Raw genomic sequence first — 13,234 nt, 5'->3', positions numbered from 1 at the left:
CGAAAAGTTGTATAGATTGAAAAAAAGCTCTCCCATTTAGCACTAATTAAATTGTATATTCAACGCACTAGCTGACATTACTAGGACATAAACAATGCTAACAATGAAACAAAACATTTCCATCGGTTATTGTTAACCACAATAAGAAAAAAATGTACAAGGTATCACCTTGGTTCGTACAAAGGATCCATGGTTAGAATGAAACACATGATTTAGAAGTATCATAAATCAAACTAGAACCAACCTACTGTTTCCCAATTCGAAAATACGATTATAAAATACGTTATCGGCACCACGAAATTCCTGAATTAATTAACGATCATCATCGGGTTAGCAATTAAGTAATTGCGGTTACAGTATGTGAAACAAAATTTGAGTTTATATACGGTAAATACGATTTTTATTAAGTATCATGATTTTTTAAGTAACTTTCTGAGTATATTGCACTGCTCACAGAACATATGGTTTTTATCACCAATCTAGGTCAGCATTATTAGTGAAAGTTTTACCATTCAAAGTCAAGTCAGGGTTGTATGGGGAATGTGACATTACTTCTCAATTACGTACTAATAATTTCCCATAAATTATGAAATATATGTGAGTCCTTGTACTGCAATGATGTGCACATTTCACTTGAAAGCGATAATGGAAAATTCATGACGAGCGAAACTCCTGTCTTATTAGTTAATGTTACATCCTCTAACAATACACTTAAATAATAATAAAATACAATATGAATAAGCTGTTGTATTCAAGATAAAATATTGAGTTTTTCTAAACAGTCGTAAATTGTTAAAATAATAAAACCTAACTCAAAATATTATATTTTCAATACAGAATGACAAAATTTTCCAAACATTTAAACGAATGTTGAGTTAATCGATTATTTTGTAGTATGGAGGGTTGTATAACAAATTAATAACAAACTTTAAATTCTGCTATATTACGCATACTAGGTCAATTGAAAAGTCCCTAGCCTACCATAGTAAAGCACGTTTTTAGGCAAAATATTTTTTTTTATTCAACGTAATTCCAGGGTGATACACTGATCATAGCGACTATCCAACTTTTCGATACCATTTTTGTAGTACGATATGTCCTTTGCTTCAGAATAGGCCTCAGTTTCGGCGATCATCTCTTCATCCGACGAAAATTTCTTCCCAGCGGGCATTCTTTTGAGATCTGAGAACAGGAAGTAGTCGCTGGGGGCCAGATCTGAAGAATACGGTGGATGAGGAAGCAATTCTAAGCCCAATTCATGGATTTTTGCCATTGTTTTCGCTGGCTTGTGACACGGTCCATTGTTTTGGTGAAGCAGCACTTTGTTTTTTCGTTTCCGTTTTTCAACGATTTCATCCTTCAAACGGTCCAATAATATTATGCAATAGTTGCTGTTGATGGTCCTTCCTTTTTCAAGGTAGTCAATGAAAATTATTCCATGCGCATCCCAAAATACAGACGCCATAACCTTGCCAGCCGACTGTTGGGTTTTCCCACGCTTTGGAGCGGGTTTATCATGTTCAGTCCAGTCGGATGACTGTCGATTGGACTTCCGAGTGAAATGATGGAGCTATGTTTCATACATTGTTACATATCGACGCAAAAACTCTGTTATATTACGCTTCATCATCTTCAAACACTGCTCCGAATTCGTCGTTGTTTTTGGTCAAAAGTGAGTTGCGGCACCAACTTTGCACAGAGCTTTCTCATATCCAAATATTCGTGAATGATATGATGTACACGTTCATTTGATATCTTTAGAGTGTCTGCTATTTCATTCAGTTTCAATTTACGGTCATCATCAAAATCATTTTGTGGATTTTTTAAATGTTTTCGTCGGTAACAACCTATTTTGGGCACCCACTGCGTTCAACGACTTCTGTGCTTATTTCGCCACGTCTAAACCTAGTATACCACTCCTTCAACTGTATGTATTCCCTTCAAAAAGCAAAATTTTATCAACACGCTAAATTCCTTTTTATCCATTTCTTTTCACAATAACAAAAGTTGCTTCACTTAAAATGCTATAATTCACAAACTAATGATTGGACAGCTGCCAAATTTATACACGCCCGGTTTGAGGGTTAGGGCTAACTAAACTATATATGGATTCCATTCTCGTAGCGCCATCTATGTGTCAGACCGGGGACTTTTCAATTGACCTGTTACATAAAATGTTGTTATACAATCCTTTATACAGTCAAATAACCCATTGTGCCTAACACTAATTTAGAGTTCTGAAACAGTAAATAAAAAATGAAAGTAATAAAGAAATTAATTATATATAAAGCTGTTTATGATGAGTATGAGCAAAGAATTGTGAATTTAGAAAGGAAAACCTAGCATAACTGATGCTTAAATAATAAAGCAAAGATTTGGTTATTTAGAAACCGTTACATATCAAAAAACCAGATTATATACAATTCAATTAAGAAAATACTTCAGGAAATTTATCATTAATGTCCTTTCAATGATCCTGAGCAAAACTCGCAGAAATGTTATCAATGTGTCTTGACATATTCACAGCGATGATTACTGTTAGCAATGACTAATTGACATTTTAAGTTTATAGAATGAGACCTGGAAACAATAAATAATCGCTATTTTATAGTAACAAGGATTGTGGACTCCCAATCATGGTCTTTTGCTATAAACTTGTTCTTTATATTTTTATCTGTATACGAGATGTGAGAAAAAGTAATCAAATGACCTCTAAATTTGTTCAAGTAATTATACGAAAAAAGTTGTAACATTTCTACTTCATGGCTAAGAGTACAATATTATTTGTATCTTGAAAAGAATCTTTTGAAATTGCAATTTACTTGGCTTCAACTAATTTTATAAGGCTTTATAGTAAGTAATTCTCTTGCATGACAAGTTTCGGCAACACTAGTTTTATTTTAATTTGGGAAATACATATTACATATTACAACAATACAACAAAATTGTAGTAATACATTAATTTGTAAATTAAGACTGTACTAATGATATCTAATCTATGATGTTATTAATACAAAAAACTAGTATTTAAATAAAATATTTTTAACCGTATTTTTCAATTTTTCAATCTAATATATCCATCATTCATCGGTTCCAAAATAAGGTGTTGCGTGCCATTGTTGATGCTCCGTACTATATTTCAAATAAAGTGATACAACGCCATATTCCTCTAGAACCTATAACGAGTGTAATCCAACGTGTTTGTGTGAAGTACTTCGAAAGAGTGTCAGTGCATCCCAATGTACTCGCTAATCAGCTAAATATGCGACGTGATAGTGAAGTGCGTAGACTAAAACGTTTAACACCACCTGATCTGATTACTGGACATATGTAGAGTTTAGAATAAGCATTAGAATAAGACTAATTAATTAAGATAATATTTTATACAGAAGATTGCTTAATGAAGTGATTTTCTACATGCCATGTATATATAATATAAACAGAAGAAATACTTATTGCCAATAGGGCAGATTGTGGACTCACGAAGAGTAATAAAAAAATTTTTTCAATTTTCCCTTGTAGTAAATAAATCGGCTTGGGGCGCCCTCAGGTGGTATAGATGAACAAGACTTGTAGCCAGACTTTATACAGGAAAGCTCGCATTCTAAGTCGGTCTACTCTATGCCCACAGTGAAGGCTAATAAATAAATAAAACAAAGGGATATATTCTCGTTGCTTTTTGTTTAACATTACTTAACCGAAACCGAACGTCGACAAACAGGCGACTGACTGAGTGACTGACGAGGTTCCCATGCCCCGGGTCCGTATTGTCTCAGGCAAACGCACCTTTGATTAGAAGTTTTCCTTTTACAAAGAACAAATGCCGGAAATTCACTTGGCCGCTCGAAAACGGTCAGGTAAGCCCGTGAAACAACACCTTTCCGTCCCGACAATACGGTGATTTGTACATTAAAAATAGCTTTACGATAATTAATATTCGAACAATTAACGGCAACAGAATAAAACGATCATTACAATCGGCAATAAAAATAATTACGACCACCGTGTTCATTTGGGAATTTTAATTGCGCCTTATATCATATAATAATAAATTATGTATAGGAAATCGTTCGTTTTTTTTAAACGAATAGGTCCTAATCAACAAAGTAAGTAATTGGGATGACGACGAAATTAATTACGAAAATCCATTCTATTCTATTCTGCAATTTATAATTTTTCTTATAACATCCACAAAAAATATCGATATTTTCTTAAAAAATATAATATTTCTCCTTAACTTTAACCACTTTAAATCTATATTTAATAAATATTTAAAATTAAATACCGAAACTACGGATAATATAATAATTTTAAAGGTTTACTAAACATATCGATACTTTTTAAAATATCTTAAGACGATATTTTATGACGAAAAATATAGGTCTATGGCGATAAACGTAGATTCTTCCATCCAACCCTACTTCTTACGCAATATTCTTTTGACCTAAATTTCTCAAAAAGAGTTCGATACTCTACTTCGAAAACCCTAGGTTATAACAAGTCAATTGAAAAGTCCCCGGCCTGACACATAGATGGTGCTACTAGAATTAAAGTCATATGTTAGTTACCACTAACCCTCAAAAGATGCGTGTATAAATTTGACAGCTGTCGGATCATTAGTTTGAAAATTATAGAATTTTGAGTGAAGCAACTTTTGTTATTGTGAAATAATACAGTTGAAGCAAAAACTTGTAGCCGAGTTTCCGGACACTAGCCCAAGAAAATCACTCTATTTTGGAATGCACATGGAATAATTTTCATTGACTACCTTGAAAAAGAAAGGATCATCAACAGTGACTATTACATACTATTATTGGAGAGTTTGAAGGACGAAATCGCCGAAAAATGGCCGCATTTGAAGAAAAAGAAAGTGATGCTTCACCGAGGCAATGCAACGTGTCACAAGTCACGGAAAACGATGGCAAAAATCCATGAATTTCCTATTCTTAGATTTAAAAAGAATGCTCGCTGGGAAGAAATTTTCGTCGAATGAACAGGCCTATTTTGAAGCAAAGGACAAATCGTACTACAAAAATGGTATCGAAAAGTTGGAGGGTAGCTATAATCAATGTATCACTCTTGAAAAAATGCGTTTTACTATGGAGGAGATGTCGTCAAGTATCAAGTCATTGATTTGTGAGTTTCTGGCGTCTTTCAGTTCTAAATTAATGTAATAATGAAGGTTTTATCTCATTATATAGAAGTCAGTAGTACAAAGACACGATTGAAGACCATAGAAAGCATTCTGGTGAAATGAATATAATGATATGCATTTTCCAAGCGTTCGCGATAACGTTTCCGTTGTTTTAGAATATCAAATAATTTTGATGTTGCATATTCATTCTCGTACATTTCCAGATTTAGTTTGGAATTGTCAAAAAATCCAACTGGATTAACATGGAACAAACATTTACATTGCAAGTGGAATTTCATTGACCAAGTTGCTGTCATTGAAAGCAGAATTACGGTGGCTTGACTTCATCAAAAGCACATGACCCAAAAATATGGTAAGATATGGTGAAAGATATAACAAACTCTGATTGATCATCAACTTCTTCGACTAAAGCACAGAAAAGTGTGACTGTAAAATAAATTCGTCCAAAATGTTTTACAAGTCATTATAGTGAAATAATGTCTGGCTAGAAACTTCACCATCGAACAACTATAAGGCTTTTTTGATCGTTGATTATTGATCTTCCTTTTTCTAGTACTCAAATTATCACTTTTAGAAAATGTTTTCACATTTCTATCAGGGATTTGGGCGAAGCAAAGTGCGAAAAGAGCAAAAAGCCAGTGCAATGTAAGCCAGAGGACTAAATCTGACGAATATGCTCGATGTTGCAACCACTTCAACTTTAATCCACATATTATTGCGATTGAACTTCAGTAAATCTGGGAATGTATGAGAATATGCGACATCAAAACTATTTGGGATTCTAAAACAACGGAAACGTTATCGCGAACGCTTGGAAAGTGCACATCATTATAATCTATTCATTAGAATGCTTTCTATGGTCTTCAATCGTGTCTTTGTACTACTGACTTCTATATAAGGAGATAAAACCCTCATTATTACATTAATTTAGAACTGAAAGACTCCAGAAACCCACAAATCAATGTTACTTGAGGACATCTCCTCAAGACATTGTTTATTTTAATGAATCATTAATATAATTGCTAATATTTACATAATAACTAACCAACTAACTTTGTAATCATACTATTACAATTACGTATCACAGAGCTTCTTTGTTTCAAATTCATTGTTACTTTTATTATTTACTTTATATTTTAATAGTTAAACTATTGTCCTCCTCTTAGTAATGTATCAAGTTCATATATTCCTGGAATTTTTCAAACAATTAAACAATCACTGTAAAACGGACAATTAATATCATCATGAAAATGGCATTGAAAATTCGCAGAACAATATAAAATAAACGAATATTACTTAAGAGCCATAGCTACTTTTTTAAATATTAGCTACATAATTAACACTTGATCTCTAATTAAATAGAAACAAAGCTTAAAAGGGTTTATGTTAGTTAAATTTTAACTAACATAAACCATGAATCTGAAATACCAAATACCAAAACTTCACAACTAAAATCCTATTTACTCGCAAATAATTTTAACAAATGCCCAACGGCTGGACCACGAAATGAGTTTGAAACTATCATTAGAACATCTAAATTGACGAATAAAAGTAGCCGTCGTCATAAACAATCCAATTTAGCATCACCATCGGGCGCGATCCGAATTCGTCCATCCCTGTATATGTTTTTCGAATACGTTTAAGAGAGATGCGGAGCCAGACAAGAATACACAACTTTTGACCTTGACGGTGGGTTTCAAGGACAATCTTTGTTCGTTTATCTCGCATCAAGCAGGTACTAAAAGACCGTCTGGAGTATAAAGGTCTGAGATTATTCTTGGTGTGTATGCGCGCCCGCGTGTGTGTGTGTGTGAATGTGTGTTTGTACCTCTGGTATATGTGCCTCAGCTGTTGGGTCTGACCCGAAAAAGGAAATAGATGTACAGGGTGTATAAAACTTCGGAATTTACGGTAGTTCGTCGAAAGATTTTTACGATTTTTTTTTGGTTTTTTATATTATGTTAAATAAAGTTACGTGTTATAAAAGAAAGAATATAAAAATCTGATGATTTCACTGACAATCCGCTCGCCCCATGAATAGACATTTTTTATGATAAATGATCTTTCATCTGAGAATTTTAGGTAGAGTATTGAGCTAATATTGATGGACGTGATCGTGATAAATGGACTGGAGATTGAAGACACAATACTTATTTTTATACTGTTCACATTAATAAAAACGTTTTATTATCAGGGGTCACATTACAGGTCACCGTTCACATATTTTTGCTTTGGACCTTCGAATCTATTAAGGATTTTATTGGTTGCCTTCGTTACTTTCAAAGGTGTGATGATTTTTTTGAACACTCTCAAAGATTAAGATGTATAAGAGAATATTTTAAAATTCTAATAATTTAGGAAGCTTTAACCATTTTAATGATGCAGCAGCTTCGGTAGCAGCATAATGAAATATTTACCGATTAAGAATATTATTATTTAATTTTGTTTTAAATAATCTGATATGGTTCAGTTATATCACTCAACATGTGAGTTTTTGTTGTGGGTTTTTAGAAATCCAGTAAATATTGTAGAAAAAAATTAATATATTTGTTTAAACAAAGTATGTTTCTTTTTATCGACTGCCAGATGTTAAATTGACTTCTCCAGAAAAAAATTAGTCGAGTACATACACCATGTATTGTAACACTAACTGAGAAATAAAGATACCCAGAATATTGTGCCTAAAGAGGCAAAATGAATTGTAAAAAACAAGATACGCATGGTGAAGTTAAAGACTCACTTGTTGAACTGAAGAAATTATTTACAAGAAAAAAAACAATTTTCTGTTCTTCGTCATTATCCATAAAAAAACACAAAAAGAATATAGATATGATTAAATTTGATGATTAACGCAAAATATGGAAGAAAAAAACAGAGAATTTTACCAGAATTTAAACCTTCTTTCAAAGCAAGGTAGTGCTGTTGGTCAACTGGTAATAACAGATGTCGAAGTATCGATATTTAGGCATTGTGAAGACGTTCAATGATTTAATGGACATAAAATTTTAAAGAATTTGCAACAAAGGATATTACTGCGCATTAAACCGCATTGGGAACATTGTGTACATATATATTGTATTTTGACACCGAAGAGAAAAAATGTTAGAGCTTTGGTATTTCATTCAATATGAATTAAAGCCAAGACACATTGAAAGGCGCTCGGTAATATATGAAATGCTTCTTGAACGGCAACATCTGAAAGGTTTGTTTTCATCGTATTGTTACTGCTGATAAAAAGTAGATCTTGAAACCATTATTCACATGTTCAAATCATACAAAAGTGTTCTCGATGCTACCGATTTTCCAATAAAGCTTCAAAAAAAACCATTAAATCTAATTTATAGTTCAAATATCTTGTAATATTTGCTGAAAATAACACAGAAAACTGCACAGAAATGAGAAATTCACTTCTTTAGGGGCCAATAAATAATCTAGCGGGTATGCTCGTTAGGAGGTATTATATTTCTTGTCGTGTTTTGTTGTTTATTTACATCAGCATCAAAACTAAGTCCTATATAAACGGACAAACCTGTATACTGAGCATTACCTTAAATACAATTTCCGATACCAAATATTGATATTCGATCCCACACATTCATTTTGAATCTAATAATATTAATGAAGCATTGTTGGCCTTGATAATGAACGGATATCCAAGATCATTATATGATAATATTGTGGCAATTTAAACGGCAAATTGAAAATAACCGCTCCGAATGAAGAAAAAATCCATAAGCGAGAGGACAGTGAATCGAAGAGAGAAAAAAAATGCGACTCGAGCGACGCCACAGCGACGAAAGCCATTTTAGTTTATTTTTCCACGAAGCAGAACTGGTAGGTCTCTAGAGACCTGGGCTTTGAAATGGTAAAAATAGACGCGATACACTCGACAGGAGGCCACTGAACTTATTTTAACCACCACATGCCTTCTGGCAGTTCGGAGTGCTTTGTCAAGCCCACATCCTCTTTTTGATGACGAAATCGGAGACGCTAAGAGCAAATTCGATCTGTCTACAGGGAGTTTGCGGCAAAAGAAACACGATTTTGTTGTTCCACCAAGTGATAATACGAAACCGAAAAACCGGCAGTGAATAAAATCCCACTTCTTTACAAATCAGCGTCTATTAATTCATATTTGATCAATAAATTAATCCTTTATCAATATTTGTACTTTATATACAACAAAACTGATGAATCTTCATTACAATAAAGGAACAACGAATTATTATTTCCTTATTGATAGCCATAGTTAAGATATAATCTTCGTCATATTAATAGTTTTCCATTTGTTTATACTAACAGTTAATCACTATATAAATATTAAAAATCATTCTTCAGTAGCAAGTATTATTTATAAATACTTAGGAAAATAAATAACATCAATGAATGTCCATATAAGCAGTAAAACAGTTGTTATAAAGATAACGTAGACCCTTAATTTAACTGTAAGGACGAAAATACTGATCTACAATGAAAGAACAATGGTTTTTTTAATTATCCTTAGCTGCTACTTAATAGTACCAATAATTTAGGGTTTAGAAAATGTCAGATTGCCATCCATTTGCTTGTTATAATTAATAAAAACAGAGCAATATAGTAGGTCGTAGAATATATGACAATGTATATATAAAATTTCTAAATATAGTCTGACAAAAAAACACAATCTGCGTTATACATAATAAAAATATCAAAACTCGTAGTACACTGGAATATAAAGAATCGGATAATTGGAACCTAATATCAAAATATTTCGGGTTTCCTATAGTAGAATTGTTATTTTTCAATTTTATTTGTACGGTTTTTTAGTACTAAAAATCTCAAAAAAGGTCTTAATATTAATAATAAACATCACTTCTCCAAGTACTAGAGATGATTTCTGGTGAAATTCTCTAATAAGTATCAACAATATTGTTTTCATTACAAATAAATAATCTGTTAAACATTTCAACTCGTGCAAAATTTCTATTAAATCAAAATACTAATTTAATATACCTTCATAGCGTGATAGGGTCGATATTAATACTAACATAATTATATAGTGTTCCAATCTATCGAATTTTACGGATGTTAATATCGAAATTTATTTACACATTAATTAATTAATGAATATTTAATGTGGATGTAGCATAATAGCAAAAATTACAGAATGTTTCCACTATACCTTCTTGTAAATTTCCAAATATTATTATTTCAAGGTCTATTTATAGCATATTTTATTTGTTTAGTTTATTTGTATAGTTATATGTTTTTAGTTATATATTTGTATAGTTTAGTTATATGCATAGTTTATTTGTATCTAATTATATTAGATACAAATAAACATCAAGTAGTTTTAAACATCTGTTTCTTCTAACATTAGTAATAACGTTCATACAGATTGGTGTCTTAACTTTTCTCGTTAAATTTAATAACTTTGGGTTTTTTATATGTAATAATATAATTTTAATTAATATAATAATTTATAATAATAAAGTTCACTATCTACGTGGTCTAGCTAATATTTAGACTTTATATTATTTACTTCCTGTTATATGTGCTTAGTACTGTTAATTGTAATCTATTTTATGTATTCGAATACAGCTAATAGCTAATAGTTTTTCATATAATTAATAAAGAAGTCGTCATAGAACATTTGTACTACTAATGATATCATTTGAAGATGAACAGGTTCTCATATAATTGATATTGAATATTTTTGATTATTGTTCTTTGAACTACGACCGTTACAACAGTCTTTATCGTGCCCGAGAGATGAAAATAATGTTCCAATAAAAGAACAATGAGCCGTTCATTATTGTCGACCATTGCCATTTAATACTATTAATATTTCGCTGTCTCGGTTGACGTCAAATGGCTTCATATTTGCTTATGTTAATTTGGGATCACAAAGTGGAGTGCTGACATTTTTCCGTTCGTTAAAAATCGATCGGCGATATGTGGAAGTGATAAATCACCGAGTAAACGGTGTCTAAAAGGATGTGATCGATAACATTTGGTGAGATTAGTGCGAGAAACTATCGGGATGTTGTATCATGGTTTCAGTCCTCTCGCGACAACTACATCACGGTCCACAATGACATTTCAATTTATTTTAATCTATGACCACGACTCCCATAATTGCAATCAAACGTATTCACCGTCATCGAGCAGACGTACAGTTATTATTACAAGATGCCAAACAATAGGGGAGGACGTACTCACTGAGGAACAATAACACATTGTCTAAGAAACAATGCAACTGTAATAAATATTATCACCAACGAACAATAACGACGGAGTTGCTTGACCGTTTTTCTTTCCCCCCGTCTCGAATCGTATATATGCGCCACTATACCACAACCATAATTATGTTTGGGGTGAACACTTACGAGTCATACGAACAAAATTTCATTGTATCCCACTGTCCTACGAATGCTCCTTTTAACGCTTGAAAAAACTGTCCCAGATTTTCCTTGTCTTCCCATACAGCACCGTCATTCGACCACATGATTCCTCTTCTTCATTTTCCTATGACTGCCGGAACACTGACACGATACCGGGACAGAAAACACTTAGTGTTGCGAGACCGAAACCCGCGAAATCACTTTTCGGTTTGACGACAGGGAGAGACAGAGAGAGAGAGAGATAGAAAACGATGGAATCGAGCGTTGAGTGAAGTGCAGTCGAGATCGCCTTCGGGATTAATATGTAATGGCTGACGGAGCGTTTAAAACAGTTTGGAAAAAGGGGAGAGATTGGACGAGACGGGATACTGCTTCGAACGCACGCTTACCGCACAGCGTACTGAACGGAACGGTGGAATGAAACATCGACGCTCTTCGAGGGTTTGAATGCGATGTTGCCGTCTCCTCGATATATCTCTGAAACTACGTAATTTTTTTTTTTTCGTTCAATCAGTCTATACAACGACAAATAACTTTGATTTAATAATTTTATACAGTAGTTGAACTTAATATGAATCCCACTAACCCTTGAAATTAGAAAAATAAATAGTACTGGAAAATAGCCGATGATTACTTGCGACTTTAAAGACGATATTCCGCGCTTTTTTAGTGCAGGCAATGCTTGAATAATGAATTACGATTAGCTGTGGCAACGGGGCGCCAGTCGGGACGCCGTTCGACGTAGCGCGATCGTCGGCGCGACGTTGCCACGTCCGCCCCATGCGATACTGGAGATATCTAATTGATTTTTTTAACGGGGTTTGTGTGATATCGGCTTTAAGAGTAACAAAACAAATTATGACGCCAGAGGTAAATGATCTAACTGTAAATATTGTAGCGCTGAGACTGAGGCCGGTGCATTTTTCAAAAGTTTCGGATCCGGACGCATTGATTCGTGCGCTAATATTTGGGTGCATATTAGCGTCGTGTTGATGCTCTTGCAAGTGCATAATTTTGGTGGATAATTGAAATTAATTTTTTATCATATTTATCAATACATACAAAATTAATAATCGGAACAAAAATTAATTAATTTAATTCAACAAAAAGTTTTAATTATAAATAAACAATAATTTTAAAATAAGAAATAGTAAAACCTAAAAAATTGGGAAGATAATAATACGGAGAAAATCATTAGCATTTAAAACATTGGCACAAAACAAAACAAAAATTTTTTAAATTATAATCATTGAGATATTGAATTAATTTATTGTGCTTTTGAAAAATACAGAACATGTTATAGAACACTAACTTTTTATATTACATCTTACATATATTAAGCTTAACACAATCTTAATTTACATAAATAATTTAAAAGTAATACAAAAATAATAATTTTGTGACATATACCACAAAATTAAATTACGAACAAAACAAATCTAATTTCTTACTCGGACCGACTTCAAACTGATCGGTTGGTAGTAGTTAAAATAATATTGTGAATACATGAATAGGTTTAGGTAGGTATTAAGCTAAATTATGTGTATATAGTAGAATATAAAATACGTGCAGTAGATAGGTTATATAAGATTTTTGTTTATTTTTATTTAGTTATTATAACGATTATTAAAAACGTTTTTTTTTGTGTGTTAAACATTTAAGTTTGATTATTTTTTACTTTTTAGTGAGTTCCTTA

At 32.5% G+C, this 13,234-nt stretch overlaps 1 protein-coding gene and 1 long non-coding RNA gene across 5 annotated transcripts in view; one reads left to right on the top strand and one right to left on the bottom strand.

The window, feature by feature from the left end:
• gus (splA/ryanodine receptor domain and SOCS box containing gustavus) overlaps positions 1-13,234 on the bottom strand; it is a 457,580-nt gene that overhangs the window by 45,395 nt on the left and 398,951 nt on the right. Inside the window, exon 1 of one of the 4 annotated variants that reach the window (XM_076415415.1) lies at positions 11,524-11,952. The exons of 2 other annotated variants lie outside the window; for them this stretch is intronic. In XM_076415415.1, coding sequence (XP_076271530.1) covers positions 11,524-11,642 — 119 coding nt within the window. In that variant the 5' untranslated portion in view covers positions 11,643-11,952. Of the gene's footprint in view, positions 1-11,356; positions 11,473-11,523; positions 11,953-13,234 lie in introns of those variants that run through there. One more of the 4 variants, XM_076415446.1, reaches the window with a different exon arrangement.
• LOC143203425 (uncharacterized) lies at positions 7,092-11,720 on the top strand. Its single transcript, XR_013007333.1, has 3 exons — positions 7,092-9,947; positions 10,017-10,387; positions 10,465-11,720. It is a non-coding gene; the product is annotated as an uncharacterized LOC143203425 (long non-coding RNA).

Source organism: Rhynchophorus ferrugineus, unplaced genomic scaffold, assembly GCF_030347505.1.
Source record: "Rhynchophorus ferrugineus isolate W39M unplaced genomic scaffold, kcgeb_rfMv2 rfM1, whole genome shotgun sequence".
In the NCBI taxonomy this organism is placed as follows: Eukaryota; Metazoa; Arthropoda; class Insecta; order Coleoptera; family Curculionidae; genus Rhynchophorus; species Rhynchophorus ferrugineus.
Note: the sequence above shows the minus strand (reverse complement) of the source record. Positions and strands in the feature narration are given on the sequence as shown.